The 26,994-nt window shown below is 40.6% G+C and overlaps 1 protein-coding gene across 1 annotated transcript; it reads right to left on the bottom strand.

Moving 5' to 3' along the window:
• Window positions 1–20,165: 20,165 nt before the first annotated feature.
• On the bottom strand, window positions 20,166–20,521 carry SMIM36 (small integral membrane protein 36). The gene has a single exon (XM_054546611.2). The coding sequence runs from the start codon at window positions 20,501–20,503 to the stop codon at window positions 20,222–20,224; it is 282 nt and encodes a 93-aa protein (XP_054402586.1). The 5' UTR covers window positions 20,504–20,521; the 3' UTR covers window positions 20,166–20,221.
• Window positions 20,522–26,994: the final 6,473 nt, after the last annotated feature.

Here is a 26,994-nt window from a genome sequence, read left to right as displayed (position 1 = left end):
CTAATTTCTTAAAATAAATCTCTCTCTTTTTCTTTCTCTCTCTCTCTACACATTCTATTAGCTTTGTTTCTCCAGGGAACCCTGACTAATATAGACTACTCCTGATTTATGAGGATAATTTATTTTATAAATGTATTTAAGCCTAGCATATAAGAACCCATGAATTTATAATGATACAAAATTTTTTAAACAGAAAAAAATCACCATAGCAAAAAATAAACAACAAAAAAACCCCTCAAAAAAATTAATAAATTGGACACCACTTGAAGTAACTAAGGTTTCAACTTCCTGTTCTGAAAATTGACCATTAAAAGGAAAGAGTTAAGCATTGATTCTGTATACATTGCACTGCAGGATAACCAAGCCCTAACTGAAAAGGGAAAGTTCTCTGCAAAAAAATTCTAGCCAATAAATATGGAAGGACTGATAGAGTTAGAGCTGTTTTCTAACATCGAATGTAATAATGGATTCAAGCAATTATCAACAAGGAATGAAACCATGAGATGACAGGTAGATGAAGAACTTTACAATGGCTTGATCATGCTTATATTCCCAGAATTCACTCATCAATTTGAGTACCACTAAAAGTGGGACAATCACACATTATAAACTTCCCAGTACAAGGATATTTGCAGCAAACAGAACCATCTAGGAAGAATTCTTGTCAAAAAAGATGAGGCTGCATCAGGCCTTTCGCTAATGTCAATGTAAAGGAAATATGGCAGATAGAACAAATTAAAGCAGACAGTAAAACAAAAAGACAAACTCCCAATGGGTAGGCAACTAAGAGTAGAGGAGTGTTACTCATAATTGTACTGGAACAAAAGGTATAAACTGGGGCTGTCTCATGCAAAACTTGAGGCGCGGTCACAGTAAGCATGTGATACATTCTAAAAGACGACTGACCTGGCTTCTGTAAGAAGTCAATGGCATGAGGCAAAGGCAAGAAAGACTGTTCTAGATTAAAGGAGGGTTAAGAAATATTAGGACCAAATGTGATGATGGACCTGGTTTGGATTCTGATTTCAACCAGTAGGGAAATATGCTGCGGTTGACTGGGTTTAGCTGATACCAAGGAATCCGTATGTCACAGATACTGTAAGAAAGTTGAGGTAATGTGAGAAACAATCCATATTTTTTAGATATGCATAATGAAATATAGAAGGGTAAAATGACATTATATATATGATTTTCTTTAAAATATTTTATTAAAGGGTAGATTAGGCTAATATGGCAAAATCTTGATAATTACTGGTGATAATTTTATGGAGACTGTCTGCCATTTTCTCTATGTCTTAGTATATCTGAAAATGTTCATAATCAAAATAAAAAACTAAATCTGAAAAGAAACATTTTCTCTCTTTTGTTTTGAGACAGGGTCTTCTTGCTCTGTTGCTCAGGCTGGAGTGCAGTGGTGTGATCACAGCTTACTGCAGCCTCAACCTTCCAGACTCAAGCAGTCCTCCCACCTCAGCCTGCTAAGTAGCTGGGACCACAGGTGTGTTCCACCACACCCTGCTGATTTTTTTTTTATTTTCTGTACAGACGAGGTCTCCCTATGTTGCCCTGGCTGGAGTTGAACTCCTGGGTTTAATAGTTCCTCCCACCTCGGCCTCTCAAAATGCTGGGATTACAGGCGTGAGCCACTGTGTCCAGCAGAAAAAAAGCATTTCTTAAAAACCAACATGGTCTATGGTTGTTGGGTCTAAGAACACAACTATTTGCCTATTTATAGTTTATAGAATAATGTTAATATCTAATATACATTGTACTTGCTAATGAAGTTCTAAGTACTTTATATGTTATAGTTAATTTAATTCCATAAGCCCTGGAAGGCAGGTATCTACTGTTATCACTCCCAGTTTACATATGAGGAAACGGAGGCACTGAGAAATTAGCTACCCAAGGTTATATGTCAAGTGAGTTTAAAGCTAGAGTTTGAACTAGGCAGTATATCACTAGCACCCATACGTATTCTTATGCATTCAACTATTTCGGCTCACTGCAACCTCTGCCTCCCAGGTTCAAGTGATTCTCCTGCCTCAGCTTCCCGAGTAGCTGGAACTACAGGCCCATGCCACCATACACAGCTAATTTTTTTGTATTTTTATTAGAGACGGGGTTTCACCATGTTGGCCAGGATGGTCTTGATCTCTTGACCTCGTGATCCACACACCTCTGCCTCCCAAAGTGCTAGGATTACAGGCATGAGCCATGGCTCCCCGCCCAGTAAGAGCTTTCTTTTATGGGGAATCTTAGACAAAATTTCAGAACAGATGAGGTTTACCTTGGCATGTTCCTCTCTCTATCTCTGTGTGCTCCTACCTCCATCTGCATCTCTCCTCATGACCCCAAATGTCTAGTAACTTTAGGCCTTTCTAATTCCTCTGATCAGAACTGGCTGATGATGAATGAAGCTCCACATGCCCATTTCACTAGATTCTAGGTAGTGTGGGTCTGGGTTGGGGCCTTGGATGTTGCATTTCTAATAAGCACTCAGGTGGTTTTGATGTAATTTGTCACACTTTTAGAAACAGGGCTCGTGTTTCACTACCCACAAGCGTGCATCATACCCTACCTTATATCCTATCCAAAGTGAACTACTGTTCTCCATTCTAAGAATTTCATCTCCAAGTCAAATTTCAATTCCCTGTTCCTTACTTTAACATGAAAGGAAAGAAATGGAATCAGACAAATGAATTCACACTAAAATGAGAATAACTAATATCAGCTCCCTCAAAATTCCCAGAATTGTTTGCATTTTCCTAAAAAGAAGATAATTTGCAGCCAATTTAAAGATCAATTGATGGATGAATGAACTCATTCATTTAATTATTTGACAAATGTGTGTTGAGCGCAGACCATGTGCTGGGCACTGAGAATACAAAGGAGAATAAGGCATGGCCTCTGGCTGCGAGTTGCTTACGCTAGAGTTGGGAAGAAAGACCAGGAACAAATGATTCTAACATAGTGGAAAAGTGTCCCTGTGGAACAGAAAACCAAACACCGCATGTTCTCACTCATAGGTGGGAATTGAACAATGAGAACACTTGGACACAGGGCGGGGAACATCACACACTGGGGCCTGTGATGGGGTGAGGGGTAGGGGGAGGGATAGCATTAGGAGAAATACCTAATGTAAATGACGAATTAATGGGTGCAGCAAACCAACATGTTACATGTATACCTATATAATAAACTTGCACGTTGTGCACATGTACCCTGGAACTTAGAGTATAATAAAAAATAAATAAATAAAGAAGTGTCCCTATGGAGTCTAGGACAGGGTTCTATGGGGTCACAGAACAGGGTTTCCTAATCCAGAGTGGCGGGGAAGGCAAGGGATCAGGAAAGACTGCACTGAGAAGGAGGCACATCGGCTGATCTCCGAAGTTGCCAGCAAAAATTCCAGAGGCTAAAAAAGGGGAGGGTTTATGTAAGAAACAGACTACTCAAGAAACGCCAGAACAGAGTGAGATGGGGGAGGATAGCAACAAATGAAGCTTGAATATATGGGTGGGGGCCTTTGTAGGAACTGAGGGATGCCTGGGTCAGTCCTTGTGAGTAAATGGGAAGTTCAGCTCACTTGGGGCTTTTCCTTCTCTTCCCTCCAGCAGTATCACCCTTGGGGAGCCTAGAAAAACATCACAGAAAGGAGAGAGTGCCTTAAGTAAAATTCCAGTTCCTTTCTTCCTTGAGAAATTAGGAGATGCAAGGCTGAGACCCCTTGCAGCTGACTACTTGGAGGAGTGCAGACAGCCTTTGCTCTTGCGTGGCAAATGGCTAAAAGGAGCCTACACGAGTGGGGATTCTAGACCAGCCTCAAACAAGGCTGCTAGCTGAGTCCGATGGGAAGCTGCTGGAAACTTCTGAAAACCCCAGTAAGAGGCGAGGTGAGTAGCTGTCTTTGTCCCCCCTTGATCCTTGGAAATTGAACCTTCAATTCTTGGAAAATTAAACCTTTTTTAGGTTGGCTGATGGCAATGACATGGCCCAGTTTTCCTTGCTATTTACTTTTTTGGCCTTCAGCCAACATCCCAAAGTCAGTCTCCTGAGTCAGGCCAGGACAGTAGTCCCATGTCTGCTGATTCTGCAGTAGAGACTGGAAAAATGTGCCCACTTGATCCCTGAAGGCTGGAAGCACTTGCATCTGCTCTGGCTCCAGGCAGAGGCATCCTGATTGCAGTCTGTTAGCGTGGAGGCTGCATTATGAAATGCTCTCCCAAAGTCCCTTTGCCTTTCTTTCAAACACTTACACAACTAATAGAGATTCATTGTAGAAAAATTGGAAATTATACCCAAGCATAAAGAAGAAAATTTTTACAATTTCCCAGGGTTTAATACTGTGCCTGCAATTTTAGGACATGTGCTTCTAGACATACATATGTACATTATACTTTTTGTACTGTCATGGGATCATATTGTATATGCTGTTCAGAAGTTTGCTTTTCTCATTTACTGTTATATGATTATTAGCCTGTTACAGTATCAGTATATTTGTTGCTACAACGAGGACATACTATTCCATTGTAAAGATGCACCATATGTTATTAAACTATTTTCATTTTTGAACATTTAGCTTGTCGCCAATGTTTTTTTCTTTATTCATCTTTGTATACACTTCTTATACACTTACTCAACTTTTTCCATAGAGGAAATTTTTGCAAGTGGACCTGCTGGGTCAAATGTCTTCAAATTTTAAAGGCTTTACAATACATATCTGATCAAATGGCCCTATAATTTGTGTGAATGCGTACACCTGGTAGCAGTATAAGAGTACTCATTTTCCATCATCATCATCATCATCTTCATTGCTAATATTTAATGAGCACTTACTATGGGTCTGGCAAATATCCAAGCATTTTATTCAGAACAATTCATTTAATTGTCACAACTCTGTGGTAGATACCATGGTTATTCAACATGTACAGTGGGGAAACTGCGGTACATAATTATATTTAGAAAACAGAAATGTAAGGCCGGGTGCAGTGACTCACGCCTGTAATCCTGGCACTTTGGGAGTCCGAGGCAGTTGAATCACCTGATGTCAGGAGTTCAAGACAAGCGTGGCCAATGTAGTGAAACCCTGTCTCTACTAAAAATACAAAAATTAGCTAAGTGTGGTGGTGCATGCCTGTAATCCCAGCTACTCAGGAGGCTGAGGCAGGAGAATCGCTTGAACCTGGGAGGTGGAGGTTGCAGTGAGCCGAGATCACTCCACTGCACTCCTGCCTGGATAGAGCAAAACCCTGTCTCCAAAAAAAGAAAAAAAAAAGAAAAGAGAAATGGAAATGTGTAAGAAAAAAAGGAAGAAAAAGTAATTTCTCCATCTTCAAATCGCATTATCTGTGAAGTAGCCACTTTTAAAAGTTTTGTATTTGTCTGAATGTTTTCTATGCATATAAAAACATATAAGTGTGTGAATGTACTCTTTTTCTCTTAAACTACAAAAGAGATCATACTACATAGACCATCACACTCCTCTGCAACCCGGATTTTTCTTCTAACAATATGTCATGGCCATCTTCTCATGGCAGTTCATGCAGATTACCTCATTTGCAGGTGCACGGCATTCCACTGTATGAATATACCATATTGGTTCACGTGTCTCCCTCATCTTCCCAACCAGGCTGTAAATTTTGCACATCTATAGCATAATCCTATGGCTCTTATCAGAAGTCTGAGTTCACATAGCAAGTGAACACTGAATGGAAAAAGTTATTTTCTCTAGAGTGTATGTTTTCACCAAAAACCCAAGTGTATTAAATGGAGCTGCCAGTTGGAAACAACCTACCTTGGGCGTTATAAATCTCTAGGTTTTAGTTAATACCATTAGCAACTGGCTGCAGTTGGGTTGGGGGATCTTGGGGAATCTTATTGCTGAGATTTTTTTTTTTTTTTTACACAGTCTTGCTCTGTTGCCCAGGCTGGAGTGCAGTGGTGCAATCTCGGCTCACTGCAACCTCCGCCTCCTGGGTTCACACCATTCTTCTGCCTCAGCCTCCCGAGTAGGTGGGACTACAGGTGCCTGCCACTGTGCCTGGCTAATTTTTTTTTTTTTTTGTATTTTTTGTGGAGACGGGGTTTCACGTTAGCCAGGATGGTCTTGATCTCCTGACCTTGTGATCTGCCTGCCTTGACCTCCCAAAGTGCTGGGATTACAGGCGTGAGCCACTGTGCCCGGCCATCAACGAGTATTTTTGAGGGAGTCATAACACCTTTGAAGTTTACCAGTTAGTTGCATCATCAAAAGCATCTAAAGTAGGGTGGACAATCACTAGAAAGGCACTTGGGGTCCTGGGTTCTGGCACTGATTCTGCCAGGTGGTATCCTGAGCAGGGCACTTTTCCTGTCTGTTTCTTTTCACTGTTACATTAGTGGTTTGGACTGACAGCCATGGGGGCTTTTTCTAGCTTTGACATCTCATGAATTTATAAGCTAGAGCAAAACCCACTTTTGTGAGCCATACGGTAAGAATGGGCCTGACAGCTCATGTTCTCTAAAGAATAATTTTAACTCTTGGTTTGTACACTTGACATTTTTTGAGATAGAAAAATAAAGAAAGGAGAGCATATGATATGGTCTCAGAGTGAGAGTGAGAAGTGAGCCAAATCTGCCGTATGGTCTCCCAGAAACAGTGCATGGGAAAATCAGTCCATGCTATTTGTTCTTTCCTACTTCAAGCACTTTCCAAACAGATTTGCAACTGAGATTTGAAATGCTCTGTTATGAGGACCCAGGAATACTCGAAGTAGGGTCATATGTAAATTTACTTATTTTATTTAGAAAGTGAGAAAAAGGTGTCAACTTGTACATACACTATGATCATAAGTATGTAAAATATATACTTAGAACAGCAGAAAATACAACAAAATGATATAGTATAATGTGGGTAATGGGATTATGGGTGATTTCCATTTTTTTTTTCTCTACACTTTGCTGTATTTTCTCAAAGTTTCCCAAGTGAATAGGCATTACTTTTAGAATCAGAAAAATACAATCAGGCTGGGTGCTGTGGCTCCCACCTGTAATCTCAGCACTTTGGGAGGCTGAGACAGGAGGATCTCTTGAGCCCAGGAGTTTAAGACCAGCCTGGGCAACATAGTAAGACCCCATCTCTACAAAAAATTAGCCTGATGTGGTGGTGCTGTAGTTTCAGCTACTTGGGAGACCGAAGTGGGAGGATTACTTGAGCCTGGGAGGTTGAGGCTGCAGTGGGCCATGATTGCACCATTGCACTTTAGCCTACATGACAGAGCAACACTCTGTCTCCTCACCAAAAAAAAAAAAAAAAAAAAAAAAAGGGCAGTCAGAAAAAAAATCTTCAAATATTAATAAAAAAAGAAAATAATTACACTAAATGCTCCCAGAGATCACTTTGAGGAGTTAATATCATCATTATCTTCTCTTTCTTTTCCTTTGCTCCATTTTTCAAGTTTGCCTTAACAAATGTGTATTAATTTTAGAAAGAGAAACAACCCCACTAGGGCAGCTGCTGCTCCAAATTCATTCTCTCCCTCTTTCTTTTTACTGGAACCCTGATTTTGTTGGAAATGTCAATGTAACTAACAAAAATCTATACTTTCCAGTCTTCCTTGTAGATAGAAGTAGACATTTAATGAAGTTCTAGCTAATGAAATATAAGCATACATTGCTGGGTGGGCCTCTCAGCTAACGAAATGGGCTTGTGCCTGTTTGCCTATGCCCTCTTTCTCCCCTCCCAGCCTCGAACTCAGACATAAAGTTTGGAACTGCAGTGGCCAGCCTTGAATGAGAAGACAACCTCAAAGATGAAGTAAAGCTGATAGAACAGAAATAAAGGTGCCTGCAATATTAGGGGCATGTTGGAGCCACTGCATCTGGTTCAGCCACTTTTCTTCAACATCAGAGTGAAAGAAAGAGAGCAAACTCGGCGTGGTGCAGTGGCTCACACCTGTATTCCCAGCACTTCGGGAGGCCGAGGCGGGGGAATCATGAGGTCAGCAGATTGAGACCATCCTGGCTAACACAGTGAAACCTCATCTCTACTAAAAACACAAAAAATTAGCTGAGCGTGGTGGCGGGCGCCTGTAGTCCCAGCTACTCGGGAGGCTGAGGCAGGAGAATGGCGTGAACCCCGGGAAGCAGAGCTTGCAGTGAGCTGAGATGGTGCCACTGCACTCCAGCCTTCCAGCCTGGGCAACAGAGTGAGACACCATCTCAAAAAAAAAAAAAAGAAAGAAAGAGAGCAAACTCTTCTTGATATTGATATTTCTTTTTTCTTTTATTTTCTTTTTCTTTTCTTTTTTTTTTTTTTGAGACGGAGTCTTATTCTGTCACCAGGCTGGATTGCAATGGTGCGATCTCGGCTCACTGCAACCTCTGCCTACCAGGTTCAAGCAATTCGCCTGCCTCAGCCTCCTGAGTAGCTGGGACTACAGGCGTGCACCACCAAGCCTGGCTAATTTTTTAATAATATTTTAGTAGAGACGGGGTTTCACCATGTTGGCCAGGATGGTCACGATCTCTTGACCTCATATGTTCTTTCTCGTGATCTGCCCTCCTCAGCCTCCCAAAGTGCTGGGATTACAGGCATGAGCCACTGCGCCCAGTCTCCCTTTGATATTTCAATCACTGTAGCTGTTAGTCCTATAGCTGAGCACAATTTCTAACGAATACACCCACTTAAAAAAAAAAAAAAGAAACACACACATTAATTCCTAACTACTGCGAACATCTTATAAAAAGGTTTTAGGGGCAATGCAATTGAAATTCACTTAAAATTAAGGAAATAAAAGGCAATGTTCTACTAAAAATTAAGGATAGTCCCTGAAGATCCAACACATCTAATATGTTTCACATTGTTAAAGTTCCATGCATGGTGGCAAATTCATTATTTTTTACATTTGGGGACAATAAGTTTATTAATACATGCCAGCAACTAGGAAGTCAATGCATCACCGTATGCCTGAACTGAGAACATTTGTCATGGTTTATGTTCTTTCTAAAGAGTGCAGAACAGACCTTGACTTGTAGAAGTACCAACGCGGGGACAGTTACTTGAAGTGTCAGATGGAAAACATGTTAGCAAATGGGTGTGTGCATGCATCCTGTGAAAGGAAAGGCCTCAGCCCCCTGTTAAGCTTCCTGTTGCAGTTCCCTGATCAACAACAATGCTGTAGCCACGGGCAGTTTTTCAGGACAAATCCTCCTGTCACTAGTTTCCTCATTGAGGGAGGTCAGGTTGGAAATGAGAGGAAAGATCAGAAACAAAGAAAGAGGCAGGGTCACACATGCCATAGCCAAAAGGTCCTTGGCAGGTTGTTAATTAGCTCCACTCCTCCTTTTGCGTAGGTGAGTAAGTGAAGCTAGTGTCTCCTAGGAAGTTGGTGTCTGGGCTAAGAATTAGAACCCCATAACCCCAGGCTGCTGCTCCAAGGTGTAGTCTGTAGAATCAGGAATATGGATGAGAACCAAGCACAGGGTCAACTGAAGCAGAGGTGTTGGTAATATCAAGTCAAGGGTTGCAGCTATTTCCCTGGTAGTTCAGTAAAGGCACCTCCACTGAGGAAAAGAAGTTTGGGCTGGACGTGGTGGCTCAAACCTGTAATCCTAGCACTTTGGGAAGCCAAGGCAGGAAGACTGCTTGAGTCCAGGAGTTTGAGGCCCCCCTGGTGAACATGGTGAAACCCCATCTCTACAAAAAATACAAAAATTAGCCAGGTATGGTGGAGCACACCTGTAGTCCCAGCTACTTAGGAGGCTGAGGTGGGAGGATCCCTTGAGCCTGGGAGGTCAAGGCTCCAGTGACCTGAGATCGTGCCACTGCACTCCAGCCTGGGCAGCAGGACTCTCTCTCTCAAAAAAAAAAAAAAAAAAAAAGAAGAAGCAGCAGCAGCAGCAGCTTGGGTAATTTGGAGCCAAAGTGGACAGAGAGACAGGACTAATCTGTTGATTCACTTTCTCAACCCTCACCTTCCCTGTGCTTGTGGAATTAAGTGTGAATTCTGGCTTTCTCTCCGTGGCCTCATTCATCACAAGACTGTCTGCTGTGCTTTTCCAGCCCTCTATGCCTGGGGACAGTGAAACAGCCCAACTTATTCTCTCCTGTGTCTAGGAACAGTTTGTTTCCATAGGATAGTATTCTTATGCTACAATGGATGTAAAATTCCTCTCTCTTTTTTCCCATGAGAAACAAAGTCATCTCCAAAGGATGGAGAATTTCTGACATGTTCAGTTGTTTATTGGGTGCTGCGGGGAGGTGAAATAGATGTACACCACACGCACTCCTTTTTTGAGGTGCTTAAGATCCAGGAAAAAGAACACAGGGGAAATGACTAGGATTTACAAACTAACAGAAGAACTTTCCTTTGTGTATTAAAAAACTCACCAAGGAATTCTGCAAAGCATCCTTAGCAATACAAAAACCAAATTTGAAATGTACTGTTTTTTAATTTTTTAAAAAACTTCCTGGATCAAGTTCTTGGCAAAGTTCCCATCCCTACCCATCTAGACCAAAACCTGGGGTTAGATGGGGGAAGATTGGAGGTGGATTATTCCCATTACACATAGACAAACTTCAAGGTGATATGGTGGAGTGGTGCAGAGCCGGTCTTCAAAGTGAGGGATACAAGAAGATTCAAATAATGTACATATAATTTATAAGAATATGCATATATGTATATGTAATATGTAAGTATATACAAATGTATACTTTTGTATATTTTGTTTGAACACACACACATACACACACACACGAGTGCTAAAATTATCTTATAAGTATATAAGTATATACAAATATCAGTATAGATAAGTATATACAAATGTATACTTTTGTATATTTTGTTTGAACACACACACACATGCACACACACACACACGAGTACTAAAATTATCTTCATTGACAGGAATGCATGATCAAAGGCATTTGAAAGCCACTGGTTTAGAGAATGAGCTTCAGAGTTCCAGTTGCCTAAAATATATAAAGTTGGGAAGATGACATTACCTCTCAGGGTTACAGTGAAAATTCAGGCAGTGTATGCAAAGCGCTTGGTATAGTCTTTTCCTGCCACTTGCTAAGCTTTACAAAGACAGAACTCATGTCTGTTGTGTGCATTGATTGTATCCTTCAGGCCAGGCATAGCGTCTGCACAAAGTAGGTGCCTTACAAATATTTGTCAAATAGATGAGTGGTCTGTAGGTATATCCAATTCTTTGCACGTTAACTGGACCTCCACCTGTATCTGTGCTATACAAGCAACAAAATTGGAGTACACAGAACTGAGAATAACATTATGATGGAAACGACCTTCAACTCACCCTCTGTATATTAATAGGTAAATCATTCACAAGCTTGGGTAATTTATTATTAGAAACAAACTATTTACAACACACCTGATGGCTGATGGTGATTCACCAGCATGCTACAAACCCATGGATTTGAACCACTGCTATAACCATAACTTATTACACTTTGTGATTTAATCTGATTGGATTCTTTCATGAGACACACTTATAAAAATCTCTGTATAAACAGTGCTTATTTATAAAACCAATAATGGACTGGGTGTGGTGGCTCATGCCTGTAATCCCAGCACTTTGGGTGGCCTAGGTAAGGATCGGTTGAGGACAGGAGTTTGAGACCACCCTGGGCAACATAGTGAGAACCCCATCTCTATAATTTTTTTTTTTTACAAAGGAAATTATGAGGGGGTGGTGGCAAGCACCCAAGTAGTCCCAGCTACTTGGGAGTCTCACTTGACCCCAGAAGTTCAAGGCTGCTGTGAATTATGATTGTACCACTGCTTTCCAGCCTGGGCTGTAACAGCGAGACCCTGTCTCAAATTTTTGTTTTTGAGAAAGACCAATAATGGGTAAAAAGAGAAAATGAATATAAAGTCTGAGAGCAGAAGAGATGTAGGTTAAATACAGAGAAATATTCTTGATGGTGAGAGTTGTCAGATCCAGTCTTGCTGCCATTTAAGAAATCAATTTTTCCCCTTTGGCTCCTGGATCTTCTGGTTTTCCTCCTGATCATGTGTATGAAGACTGCTACATATACATTTTTGCCTCCAAAATTCTATAATCATTTTTCTCCCTCCCCCAATGGCAACAGCTTTTCTCAGATACATTTCCATATAAGAATGTCTTTATCAATTCTGACAAACAATCCAGATTCCAAATTCCACTGCCACGTTTCCACTGAGCCACTCTTGGGCAAACCCTCCCTTGGAGCAGCACACTTTTCTCTCCCTGGGTCTTCTGATTCCTCCAAGCCAAGTCCTTTTCTTCCTAGTGTCTCCTGAGCTTTGTATTGTATGCCTGTCAACTTCAAATTGCAGTTGAGGCCACCAGGCTGTCAATGCGTCAAGCAGAGAACCAGCAGATCCCAGCATATGGCTGGTGTTTAATTAAATAATGGCTGAGCACAGAGAAGCCTTGAGAAAAAAAAAATATGCGCAGACAACTTCCTACTATCTTGGGAGGATGTGAAATAGCTAAAATCTTTCTTAATTCTGGTGTTACAAAACCCTTATCTGGAACACTGGCAGCCCAAGAAAGTCAAAGTCGAAGTAACTGTACAACAGAGGTAGATAATAAATGATCTCATACTTTCTGTATCTCAATCACTAGCGTCTTCAGGGAAGATGACATAATGAGAAAGAGGCTGTTCTTGCTCCCCTTGGGCAATACTTGTCTGTGTCTGTCCTCTAGTTCTCAGGAATTGTTCTAATCAAAGAGATTATGTTATTTTGCACTCCCCGAAAGTGATGGCAGGGAGAGACAGATCTCAAAAGTGTGACTTTTCGGCACCCTCCTTGCTGAATCATCCTGTTGCTCTGCATGGATTCTGGGCAGCTATAAAGTTATAGTGTAAACTCAGGGCTAAAAGTCAGGACCCCTGGATTCTGCTGATCCCACCCTTTCAACCTAAAGGTGTTTGCATGACAGTCTGAAACTCCCTTGTTTCTAAAATAAAAATAATGGTTCCTCCTCTTACAAATCTTCAGGAAGATTAAATGAGGTGTCTGGCACTCACTAAGTGGCTTCTGAAGTGTGTATGGGGTATCGGAAGAGACTTGGATACTTTAGGGATAATTCCGAACTGTCTTTGCTTCACTCTAATAGTTTTGTGCTTGAACCCCATACTATCTTTTCTTTGTGATTTGTCCCTAGTCCTTCTCTATGGAACAGAGAGATGTTACCTCTATTCCTCTCAATTATACCTTACATTCCATCTGGCAAAATCACAGGCACATTTTTCTACCAAGGATTTTTTCTTCTGTATTCTACCCTCTTGTTTGTTTGTTTGTTTATTTATTTATTTATTTGTTTATTGAAGACAGAGTCTCACTCTTGTTGCCTAGGCTGGAGTGCAATGGCGTGACCTCAGCTCAACGCAACCTCCGCCTCCCGGGTTCAAGTGATTCTCCTGCCTTAGCCTCCTGAGTAGCTGAAATTACAGGCATGTGCCACCACGCCTGGCTGATTATTTGTATTTTTAGTAGAGATGGGGTTTCTCCATGTTGGTCAGACTGGTCTTGAACTCCGACCTCAGGTGATCTGCCCGCCTCGGCCTCCCAAAGTGCTGGGATTATAGGCGTGAACCACCATGCCCAGCCTACCCTCTTTAAAAACACAACATGGTGGTGTGTGCCTGTAGTTCCAGCTACTTGGGAGGCTGAGGCAGGAGGATTGCTTGAACCCAGGAGTTCAAGACCAGCCTGGCCAACATAGTGAAACCGTGTCTCTAAAACAAACAAACAAACAAAACAAAACAAAACCCCCACAACAAATGGTTACTCTGCTTGTGCAGCATCTATTTCCTAGGCAACCTCTATTAAGTTTGGCCTTCGAATTTCTCCCCCAGACTCTAACTCAGAGTATTGTCACATCTAATAGAATCATGTGACTGACCCTAAAGAGCTTTGACATGTTAAACAACTCATTGCACATCCTAAACATTCCTTTTAGATACTGAATTAGTTTGTTAGGGCTGTCCTAACAAAGTACTGCAAACCATGTGGCTTAAATAATGGAAATTTATTGCCTCACACTTTTGGGGTTTAAAAGTCTGAGGTCAAGGCATCAGCCAGGCCATGTTCCTTTTGAAGGTACCAGGGAAGGATGTATTCCAAGCCTCTCTTCTACCTTCTACCTTTTGGTAGTTCCTTGGCTTGTGATTGCATAACTCCATTCTTCATATGCATGCATATCTGTGTCCAAAATTCCCTTTTTATAACGACACAGTCCTATTGGATTAGGGTCCCACCATACTCCAGTGTGACCTCATCTTAACTAATTATACCGATAATGACACTATTTCAAAATAAGATTACATCCTGAGGTACGGTGGGTAAGGACTTCAACATATGAATTCTGGGGGGCCAAAATTCAACCCGTAACAGACGCTACGTTTTCTTTCCAAATTTCTACAGCAAGTGACAGCTGTCTAACCTTTCATGCCCCTTCCCCTCAACACCCCCATAAATGTGTCTAAACTGTCCTGAGCCATCTCTAGCCTGCAGGTCATGAAGTCCTCTACTTATTTTCATTTTATTTGCTGGTAGTGGCTTCATTTTTTTGAAATATCACAATATGCCACATACTTTATGTGTGTGATTCTAAACCTTGTCCATCTTAAGATTATATCCATTTTTTTTTTTTTTTTTTAGAGATGAGGTCTTGCTATGTTACCCAGCCTCATCTCAGAGTCCTGGGCTCAAGGTATATATCATTTTTTTAGTTGAGGAAAAAGGCTCAGGAAGTTAATTGATGCACAAAATGTTAAACAGGTCAGGTGTGGTGGCTCACACCTGTAATCCCACCACTCTGGGAGGCCGAGGCAGGTGGATCACTTGAGGTCAGGAGTTCAAGATCAGCCTGGCCAACATGACAAAACCCCGTCTCTACCAAAAACACAAAAAATTAGCCTGCATGGTGGCATGCACTTGTAATCCCAGTTAATGAGGAGACTGAGGCAGGATAATCGCTTGAACCTGGGAGGCAGAGGTTGCAGTGAGCCGAGATCTGGCCACCGCACACTAGTCTGGGTGACAGAGTAAGACTCTGTCACAAAAAAAAAAAAGCAAAAACAAATAAACAAAAAACACAAAATGCTAAACAGCGGGTAGTGACAGAGGGGAAATTGAGCGAGGCTTTTCCAGTATAAAGTTCAGGCTTAGTCCAACTCTGTCCTGGTGTCTTTTGGAATATTAGGAGATATTCCAGCCAAATTACAATAATTTATTTTTCCTCTGATGGGGCATCCTATTCAGAGGAGAAAATCTGAAAGTCCTTTGGATTAAACAGATGCTTATGGAGCAACTTCCTAGGCATGCAATTCTAGCAGAGGAGAGAGATGGGCTTGGTGGAACAACCATGGGTTTACTCCTGCTCTTTAATAGCTGTGAAAAAACAGATGGTAGGAGGTGACCCATCTAGAATTGAGTTCAAATCCTGCTTCTTACGTGGATAAACTGCGTGGCCTTGTGCAAACTCGAGCTGTTCTATGAGCCTCTACTTCTTAATCTTTGAATTAGTTTTAGATGAGACTATCTCATAGGGGAGCATGAGGATTAAATGATATCATGAATAAAAACTATCTGGCATGTAGCGAATTCTTGATAAATCTCCATTTATCTCGCTCCCTTTCCTTGCCTTGGAAGTGTTTGGTTTGGGTCCTTCCCAAAGCTATCATCCACATTAAGCCAAAACACTACATTTGCTTTAATACAAATGTGCATGATAGAAGAGTGATGAATTAAAATATACCGGAAAAAGGGAGTCCTAATTCCATAAAGAAACAAAAATAAGGCAGTATTTGAATGTCACATAAACCTCTTGGCTCTAGCTGGCAAGCCATTCCACCAGGTCTTAATAGCAAAATATTAAAACATTAGGTAAAACCTTGCAGTTGTGCAACTTATAATTCCATTAAAAAATAAAGCTATATTTAAAAATAAGACACAATTAATGAAGGTTTAAAATAAAAGCAAGTAAACAGATCATGCTGTAGAAAGGTAAGTGGTGGGGGCAAATAGGAAAAAGGTGATAATAGGACTTCAGTTCCTGGTTTTTTTTTTCTTTTTTTTGTTCTCCTGTTTTTTTTCTCTTAGCTCTGAGGCCAAATATTCTTGGGAAGAAATCACAGTTTCTTCTGGGCTTATTTCCTTGCTGGCAATTTAAAAAAAAAATTTTTTTTTAGAGACAGGGCCTTGCTCTGTTACCCAGGCTGGAGGGTAGAGAGTAATGTGATCATGGCTCACTGCAGCCTCAAATTCCTTGGCTCAAGAGATCTTTCCGCCTTACCCTGCTGAGTAGCTGGGACTACAGGTGCCAGCCACCATACTCAGCTAATTCTTTCACTTCTTATAGAGATGGGCTCTTGCTGTGTTGCCCAGGCTGGTCTCAAACTCTTGGGCTCAAGTGATCCTATTGCCTCAGCTTCCCATAGTACTGAGATTACAGGCATGAGTCACTGCTCCTGGTCTGTAAAATTCTTAGTTCTAGTTCTTACAAGATTCTAAGGCCTCATTTTATCTTGAAAAGATTGTTTTAAAGACTGAGAAGTTGGTTCCTTCTTGAAGAACAAATTGAATGAATCACAAATCAAATGAACCAGAGGCTTGGAATAACTCAGTGCCATCTATTCCAACACTCACTTTAGAGTATTTTTAGTTTTTTCCCTTTTCTTCCTCCTCTTTTTCTCTTCCCTGACTTTATTTCTGTTCCCCTTATTTGTTGTTGTTGTTACTAGGATTGTTATTATTCGGTTTTTGTTCTCCTTCTCTTTCTTTCTCTTAGAATTAATTTTTCTGTCCTCCATCTCTGTTAATCTTTCCTTTTTACTTGGCTCCAATATGGAATTGAAACATAAGTGAAATACTTTTAAATGAATGTTTACTTCATATTCTTTTAAAAATTTTGAAAATTTTATTTTTAATAGGAATCCAAGAGAGAAGAATATTTTATATTCTTAACTTCAATATTAGATGCATTGAACATTTTATATTTCTCTCTCGGAAAAAGCTAAATTCATTATTATTATTTTCATTACTTTCTTGTGGTGCACTAATTTTTTTCTCCACATATATATTTTGTATATATATAGACACATATATATTTTGTCTAACAAATGTATAGACACATATATATTTTGTCTAACAAATATATATAGACAAATATATCTCATTATATATATTTACTGATCATGTATTCACTGATTATGTATATAATCATTATATATAATTATGTATAAATTATTATGTATATAATTATATATAGTATAATATATAATTATATATTATAATATATAATATATTATAATATATAATTATATATTGTAATATATTATATAACATATATTATATATAACATATAATATATGTATATAATTATATACACATAATACATAATAATTAGATATTCACTGGTTATATATAAAGTCAGCAAATAGATATTAATCACTGAATATATATAATGAGAAATTTAATATATATTGAATATATAATATATATATTTTATGGGTGTTTATATACAGTCCCATGAAATATATACATTCAATATATATTCTCTCTATATATTCCCATAAAATATATACATATTTTATATATATATTCATAGGAATATATATATATATATATATATATATGAACCTGCCCTTTTCTTAATGTGAGCTTCATCTGAACTAACCTTCTTATTTTTTTCCCTTTCATGGGAATATAAGTATATAATATATAAAGGGTAGGTTCTTAGAAGCTGCCTGTGAATTTATGGTGTTTCCTTATTCACTTTATATTTTCATTATAAAAGTGAAGATGGTGGCCGAGTGTGGTGGCTCACGCCTGTAAACCCAGCACTTTGGGAGGCCGAGGTGGGTGGATTGCCTGAGGTCAGGAGTTTGAGACCAGCCTGGCTAACATGGTGAAACCCCGTGTCTACTAAAAATACAAAAATTAGCTGCGTGTGGTGGCAGATGCCTGTAATCCCAGCTACTCGGGAGGCCGAGGCAGGAGAATTGCTTGAACCCAGGAGGTGGAGGTTGCAGTGAGCCGAGATTGTGCCATTGCACTTCAGCCTGGGCGATAAGAACAAGACTCCGTCTCAGAAAAAAAAAGAAAAAAAAAAAAAAGTGAAGATGGCTTCTTGCTCATAAAGGAAACAAATTTCCTCTGAAGGGTTTTCAAATCACGTATTTAAGAGAAAACATAATATTCTGATAAAATAAGAAACAAATTAAATTAAAAATAAACATCAAAACCTGAAAACAAAGTAACTGGGATTATCTTCACGTTTGTTACGGATACTTAACAATACAAAGGCAAAACAGTGCTCATTGTCAAAGCTGGTGGGGCAGGCTGGCCAGGCCCTCCTCTTCAGTTTTCTACAGGAGAAACTGAAATTGAATTTCTCACGTTTTCTTCACATGTTGGACACCATCAGACCTTCACAATCAATGGACTCTATAATTTTTTTGCTTTCAAGCTTTGTTTTTGTTATTTCTTCTGTCTAAAAGGCCATCTCCTGTCCTACCCCTCAAGATTCCAACATACTTTTGTTCTTCTGGAAAAATAACTACTTATCTGTTAAGACAAATCATCTTGTCTTTGGTACTTGAGTCTAAGATGAAATTGGCCATTCAACATTATTCGAATAATTCCTGAGTGTCTTCTGTGTGCCAGACACTCGCGTCTCTGCTGACTCCTGCATCCTATGCAGACTTCTAGCAGAGCACCTGCAAAGCTTTCTTATCTTTCATTGTCTAAGTCATGCCTGACCCTGCTTCCTTCTGTTGGGCGGCAAAGATCAGATGGCAGGGTCATGACACTTATTTCTCTTTATTTCCACACAGTTCCTGATGGAAAGAAGAGGTTCAGTAAATCTCAAAGTAAATACATACGTTTCTCTGAGCTCAGGGAAGGGAGGGTTAATAAAAATACACACAATGGAGATAATAATTCAAAAATTTTGGAAATAGACTAATGAACAGGGGAAAAAACATACAATTCAACATCAACAAAGAGAATGAAGGGAGAGCAGGCAGTGTTCTGGGGACAGATACACCAAGCTGTGGGGCCTCAGAATTCTTTCAATGAGTTTTCAATAACTTTGTATTGGATCAGGCCGGATTTGAGGATTGGAGATTAAACTTTTTTATGAGGTACATGGAAGGAAATATTATCAGTGATCATCATCATATCTAACCCTGTGTGTCAAGAACTGTCTCAAGTGCTTTTGGTGAATTAACTCATTTAAATAGCCCCAAAAGCTTAGTGGTCCAATCACTATCCCTGAGGCATAGAGGTGGCTCAACTTAACCATGGCCACACAGCTAGCAAGTAGAAGAGGCAGGATTTGAACCCAGGCTCCAAGCTTTGTTGTTTTAGTTGTATGCACTCCTTATTCTGTCTCGGAGTTGGGAATAGAATGTGAAGAGCTGGAAGGTACAGAAATAATAATGTTCTGAAGTCTGAACAAGTTCCATGGGGTTGCCTTGACTGGGTGCAGCGGCTCACATCTATAATCCCAGCATTTTGTGAGGCTGAGGCAGGAGGATTGCTTGAGGCCAGGAGTTCAATACCAGCCTGGGCAACATAGTGAAACCCCATCTCTACAAAAAAAAAAAAAAAAAAAAAAGCCAGGCATGGTGGCATGACCTTAGAGTCCCAGCTACACGGGAGGCTGAAGTGGGAGGTTTGCTTAAGCCCAGTTCAAGGCTGCAGTGAGCTATGATCAAGCTGCTGCACTCAAGCATGGGCAACAGAAGAAGACTCTGTCTCTTAAAGAAAAGAAAAATAACAACAAAAAAGTGGTTGCCTTGGAAAGAAAGAATTTGCAAAGAATAGACTAGACTGGAATTAGTCTCATTCCTTATCACACACACGCGTGCGTGCACACACACACACACACACATAACCTATTGCATCCTTTCTCAAAAGTCATTCTCTCCCGTGAGTTGCAAGGACAGCAACATCAGAAATGTACCAATAACCAACTTCATTATAATATAGCATTGCTGACATTTTGCATTTGGAGAATTTGACTAAAGACCACTTTGGGCTTCTTACCTTAAACAGTTACTTTTGTCACAAAGAAGGTGACAAGAAAACAGCAAGTAAGACAGAGCTCTCACTTCCTTCATCAAGCGGGATACATGTGCTGAGAGAATTGGAGCCACGATAGGGAGCAGTTTGTCTCTGTGGAAATCTAGTGGTCTCTCCCCAGTGTCCCTTAGCCAGCCTCATACCATGGTGCTTTTCTTTCCTAGTGGAGCAGGATCCCCCAAAGAAAGGCCAGGCCTCTTTGGCCAGTGGGGCCCAGGGACACTTGGGTGCATCACCACCAACCGGATGGAGGGCTGGGCCTCGAGAGTGGCCTCGGGCGTGTACTCCTTACTGGGATCCTTGCCTCGGCAGTCGTATAGCACGCAGGAGATGAGGAAGACCAGGAGCAAGATGACGTAGCTTGCAACTAGGATGATCAGGTTCAAGGTGACAGGGTCGATCTCCAAGTAGAATTCCATCACTTCTCCCACGGTGAAGAAGCGGGTCTAGAGAAAGGCAATTGGAGTCAGTTTGGGCGTTGCAGAGAGCAGATCTTAGACCATCGGAATAGCTACATTGGCTCTGGAATAAAAATACATTAATCCCTACTGCTCCAGGAGACCTCGAGGATTAAAGCTGCTCGGTTTAATAACTTAAGCTTGCTGTTAATACCACAGCCACCAAAACACAGAGGCTGTCTCTCATCAGTTCGCCTACACAGAGAGAGAAAGAGAGAGAGAGAGATGGCTCATGAGTTACTGGATCATGGTATATAAGTAGAGCATTCACATAATTCAGCATCCACACAGGCATTTCGGTGAGCAAAAGTAAGTGTTGTTAATAAGAACTCCAAGATGACAACTAAAAATTGGATTGTCCTGGACAATTGTGCTGTCTTTGTATAAGGGATGTTTAGTGCCATGTATGGAGTGATTTGGAAGATCAGGTCAGTAGCTTTGGAAGTAGATGTGATTCTTCAACAAGAAGAAGATACTAGTGCCTGATATTTTCACCCTTTCTTCATTTGTTGCCATGTTTCTCATTAGTTAATTCAAAACTACTTTTTGAGTACTTACTTCCTGTGTTTCAGACACTTCACTAAGCAAAGGGGATATGGCAGTGATAAGACAGAGAAGCAGGTAGTCTAGCAGGAAAGAAAGCCTTTAAACAGATAATTGCACAATTCACCATTTAAGAACAGTGGAAATCAGTTTATAAGGGACCAAGAGAGGGTAAGAGGACAGCGTGTCCCAGTGTGGGTCAAAAAAGCTTCCATGCAGAAGCGACATTTAACCTATGACCTGAAGGATAAGTAGAATTTAGCTAAGTGAGAAGAGACAGGGAAGATTCTTCTAGCCACAAAGAACTGCATATGTGAAGACCCGAGCAGAAAGGAGCCTGGAAAATTGTAAGCACTGAAACAAGGGCAGTGTGACTGGAGCATAAAGAGAATGGGAGCACAAGGTGGGAGAGGTAGGTAGGGGCCAGAAAGCACAGGCACTTGTGGGCCATACTCAGGACTTTAGATATGATCCTAGAGCAATGGGATGCCATTGAATACTTTTGCGCAGGGGAATGACACTATTGAATTTGCATTTTAAAGAGATTCCCCTAGGCTGCCTCAAGGATGCAGAAAAACAAGCAAATTGAGAGGAAGATCAGATACTCATCAGATTACAGTTATTCCTTGGTGTACAAATCACTGTCCTGCCTCAGACGTAGCCTGGTCCCAATAGTCCTGCATAGGCTACTTCATGGGCATGTGCCCTGTGCAGCTGCACAACATTCCATGCTCAGAAAGAGCTCACACTTGGTTTAATGCTCTGCTGTCGCCATCTTGAAATTCTTAACTTTTAAACTTTGCACTGGGACCCACAAATTACATATCTGGTCTTGGTCTCATATTTGTATTTTTGGCCAGCTAGGGCATCAGTAGCCTTTTCTCCAATAGCTAATAGGACTTTTTGGATACTCCTAGTTAAAAGCTGACGCTCCCAAAGGTCTGCTGGTTTCTTAGTGTTAAGCTTCAATGGGCTAGTGGCTTCCTGTCAGGCTCCTTTATACTGAGCTTCCATGGGAACCTGAGGGTTTGAAGATGTTGTAGTATGGGGTTCTTATGCATCTGGAGACCTCTTTCCAAATAATATCTTCCATGATTCTATGGTCCTGGACTAACTTATGGAATTATACTCCAGAAGATGCATGATTCTGAAACACCATAGATTTAGGGTCAGCCTTATTGGAATCTATTGGGTCTCTTATGAATACAGATACCTGGATCAACCCTAGATCTACTGAGTTAGAATCTTTGGGACTAGAGTCGGGGGATCTGTATTCATAAAAATCTTCATAGATAATTTTGATCTGCAACCAGGATGGAGAATCATGGCTATAAAAGTAGAAAAAAAGGACGTGAAGAAAATGGGCCAATATGCGGTCACCAGGGCTTTGGTGATCTGTGAAGAGCTATTCCAATGGGGCATTCAACACAGAATTCAACACTGTCCAAGGTTTTGAGTCCAACAGATTCAGAGAATTAATTTTGTGCTTGCAAGGACATAGCTTTTTCTTCCTGAAGGCATATCTACAGGAAAAGTCCATTTATAATTGGAAAGTTTCTTGGTAAGCACAGAATCACACAGCAAGTAGAGTTGTCTGTTGCATCTGTAAGTCACGTGCAATGCACCAGACAGAAGCGAGGCTTTAAAAGGCAGCATTATGCACCAGATGCCTACTTTCTTTTGCCCACTCGGGACTCTAGATTCGTGACTTCTATAGTAAACTGAGTCTGGATAGCCCAGGTGCCTCCATGTAACAATATTTAAGGGAGTTATTTGGTGACTTTAAATAGATGACACAAGGATTGGTTAAAATTGACTCTGAAATTAGAACTACATACGGTTTAGTCTACATTAAATTAAACTGAAATATTTGCAACAGATCTGCTCTATTGAGTGGAGTTTTCATATCAGACCTAGGTTTCTCTGTGTAATGGTGATAATCCTTAATCATGGTGCATGATCTGGTCTGGCCTCTCTTCTTAGATTGCCCCCATTCTGTTGATATCCGTGGTGTCTCAGAATGTTTTGTTCAAGGCTATTGTCTTTGGTTCCAGTATCTTATTTCTATTAGCAGAGAATTTTTTGTTTCTGTTTCCACCAGTGCTCAAAGTTCATTTGAAGTCCGGTCTCATGAAGGCTTCAATTCCTTGCAATGTCTTCTGTGAAATGCTGGGTGCTTGTTTTACTTAATTAACCTGGGTGGCTCCTTTATTCATATCGGGGCTAACCTCACCCATCTCCTTCTTTTGCTGTCTTTAAGGAACTTTCCTCTTGTGCCATCTAGTGGCCAAAGCAAGGGCTGCTAAATAAAGAAGAAAACTTGGCAACAGGCAAACTGGGATGGATGACAGGGTGACATAGCTAAAAAGAATAACGAGCTGCATTTCAGAAGAACCCCTTAAGGTAGTCTGGACATACTAATTCCTTCGTTTATTACAAATATGAATTGTGCACTTACCATATGCTAGCAAGGTACTAAGCACTTTAGAGCTTGATAATGTGATACTGAAACCACACTGTATAACAAATGTAGACCTCAGAGGAAAAAAGGAATTATCAACCCAACTTTTTAAAATGAGAAAATTGAAGCTTAAAGAGGCAGTGGAATTAAATGAGCTTATTCTCATTCCCCTTTTTCCCTCTCACCCTCTCATCTCTCTTTTCTACTGCATAAAATATGAATAAAACATGTACATGCATAACTTATTCTATGGAGCATTCAAGACCCATTGGACAGGTATTCCATGGGTCTTCAGCTGTTTACATATTTATTTGCAGTGTAGTTCATTTTGATGGCTGGCCTGGAATATTACTTAATAATACCAGATAAATATGTGTCCCATATAAATACATTTTTAGGTAAGCAGAGTTTATTACTTAAAACATAAACATATTTTTTGTATATCAACTATTCTGGATGAAAATTTGTCTCTAGTATTTCAGAGTGCCTTGCTTCCTTGGTAAAAAACGGTATCCCAAAAGGCTTAGTGTCTTAGAGAAGTGTCAACTTCAGAGGTAAAAATGTTATCAACTTATTAAAAAAACATTGGGAGTTTGATTATTTCACAGTTGAGGACATTCAGGCACAGGGACGTGACTTTCTCGAGTCCAAACAGATAGTAAATGACAGAAGCAAGACATTAAGGCAATGTTTTTGAATTCTAGTCTAGTGTTTTTTTTTTGTTTTTTTTTGCGCTGGAACTATTGACTAGACAGAATGGAAAGTGAAAGAGGGAAAGATGCTGTAGATGCCAGAAAAGTGAGAAAGGCAATAATGAACAAAACCAAATGCTAGCCATCTAGATTTTCAAAAGTCCACTTGTCCTTCAAATTTATGCTAAGAGGACATAACCTAACTCTCAACCTACCACCCTTCTCAGCTTTCTACTTGTAATCAAGCAGGTGGCTCACTTGGGAGCCTCACCTGGGAGCCTCTGGAGAAATACTGCCATATTTCGTCACAACTTCAAAGTCTTTCCTTCCATCTATACTGGGTTGAATAATGTCTCCCCTCAAATTCATCCACCTGGAATCTCAGAATGTGGCCTTATTTGGAAATAGGGTCTTGGCAGATATAATTAGTTAAGGGTGAGATTTCACTGGAGAAGGGTGTGCCCTGAATCCATTGATTGGTGTTCTTATAAGCAGGCCATGTGAGGGCACAGGGAGGATATGCTATGGAAAGATAGAGAGAGATCGGAGCAAGGCATCTTGCAAGCCATGGAATGCCAAGCACTGCAGGCCACCACCAGAAACAGGAAGACAGGCCTGGGACAGACCCTCCCTCAGAGGCTCCAGAAGTAAACAACCCTGCTGACACCTTGATTCCAGACTTTCAGTCTCCACAACTGTGAGAGAATAAATTCCATTATTTTAAGTCATTCATTTTGTGGCATTTTGGTATAGCACTCTCAGGAAACTAACATACTACCTATCTAATGTGTGGATAAAACCAGATGTGGCTTGGAGCAAACCATGAGGTATACCAAGCTCTTTTAGATCCTCTTCTATTTTATTTTGGTGCTTGCCCCTTATAGACTTGAACTTGGTTCCTGGCTTTTCTTCTCAGGTATGGCTCCATGAAGAAAACGCATGGGATGAAAGAAAATTACTGTATGTAAAATTTACTTCTATAAAAAATAAAGACCTTCAGTTTAAAATAGCACTTGGCTGGAAGCCCCTGATGTAGCCTTTTATATCTTCCCAGTAAAATTTCTCAGAAGACACAGAAAAAAATATAAAAACCTACAAAACAATGAAAAACAATGTAGCTGGGGATAATATTTTTAAGATGCTATGATGTTGGTTCTCCCTCTCATTCCCAAAACTTATTTGAACCAATTTCTCTTCTCCTTCATCATCCAAGATTTCTAAGGGTATTGACTCTCAGGAGAGATACAGCCTGGAAGAGTCAAATTCATCATTCTTGAGCTCCTTTGTAGAATTCTGTACAGTTATACCAAAGTCCATAGACTTTGAGCCAGGCATTGTGGGGAAAGCAAAGGCCACTTTTAGAATTACAAAATATTGGCTTTGTGTATCAAGAGACCAAAAGCGTAAAGTTTATATAACAGGCCAAAATGTAGGAAAGAGAAAGTGAGGAATGTGAACAGTCTTCCTTTTTTTTTTTTTTTTTTGAGACAGTCTCACTCTGTCACTCAGGCTGGAGTGCAATGGCACAATCTTGGCTCACTGCAACCTCTGCCTCCCGGGTTCAAGCAATTCTCCTGCCTCAGTCCCCTAAGTAGCTGGGATTACAGGCACCTGCCACCATGCCCGGCTCATTTTTTGTATTTTTAGCAGAGATGGGGTTTCACCATGTTGGCCAGGCTGGTCTCAAACTCCTGATCTCAGGTGATCCCTTGCCTCGGCCTCCTAAAGTGCTAGGATTATAGGCATGAGCCACTGCAACTGGCCAGCCTTCCTAGTCTTAAGGAAGATTTGAAAAAGGAATTCCAAGGGGAGGTGACAAGAGATTAGATGTTAGTGTATCCCTGAGAAGACGCTTCTCCCCAACACTCCCTATACCATCTCTTAGAAGAAAGACTATATAATCACCTAGATGGGTACTCCAAGGCAGAAAGCGTTCAGCTTTGATTACATAGTATATCCTTGGAAGACTGCCAGGTTCCTGGAGAAGTCTCATGCCCTATATAACACTGAGTGGCAATATGCTGGAATAGTAGAGAACAATGCCAGAGAAAGGTAGCTAACTAGACAAACCAGAGCTACCTTACTATTGAAGGTATACTAAGATGGTGCAAAGAAATTAATGGAGAGTTTCTAAGACTCTGAAATAGGATTGAGATGCAAAAGGTAAGAGATGGGCCTGGCATGGTGGCTTACACCTGTAATCCCAGCATTTTGGGAGGCCAAGGAGGGTGGATCATCTGAGGTCAGGAGTTCGAGACCAGCCTGGCCAACATGGTGAAACCCCATCTCTACTGAAAATACAAAAATTAGCCAGGCATGGTGGTGCATGCATGTAGTCCCAGCTGAGGGAGTCCCAGCTCGGGAGGCTGAGGCAGGAGAATCACTTGAACCTGGGAGGTGGAGGTTGCAGTGAGCCGAGATCGTGCCACTGCACTTTAGCCTGGGCGACAGAATGAGACTCTGTTACAACAACAACAACAACAACAACAACAACAACAACAAGAAGTTGAGAGATGCCTGATTGAAAAGACTCCATGGTTCTTATTACCAAGGTCACAGAAGTGAACAACTCGGGTATATGGAGGTATCATTTAGTGATGTGGATGACTGAGGGAAAGTAAATTTGGGAGGTGAATCAAGAGTTATCCTTAGGATTAAATTGGAGATGATGAGAAGACAGCTGGATATTTGAGTTCAGATCTTAGTGGAAAAGTCAGTGTTGCAAAGATAGATTTTAGAGTTATCAATATATAGGT

This window comes from Pongo abelii, chromosome 19 (genome assembly GCF_028885655.2).
Source record: "Pongo abelii isolate AG06213 chromosome 19, NHGRI_mPonAbe1-v2.0_pri, whole genome shotgun sequence".
NCBI classification, from domain to species: domain Eukaryota; kingdom Metazoa; phylum Chordata; class Mammalia; order Primates; family Hominidae; genus Pongo; species Pongo abelii.
The sequence above is the reverse complement of the archived record's forward strand: the minus strand, read 5'-3'. Positions and strand labels throughout refer to the sequence as shown.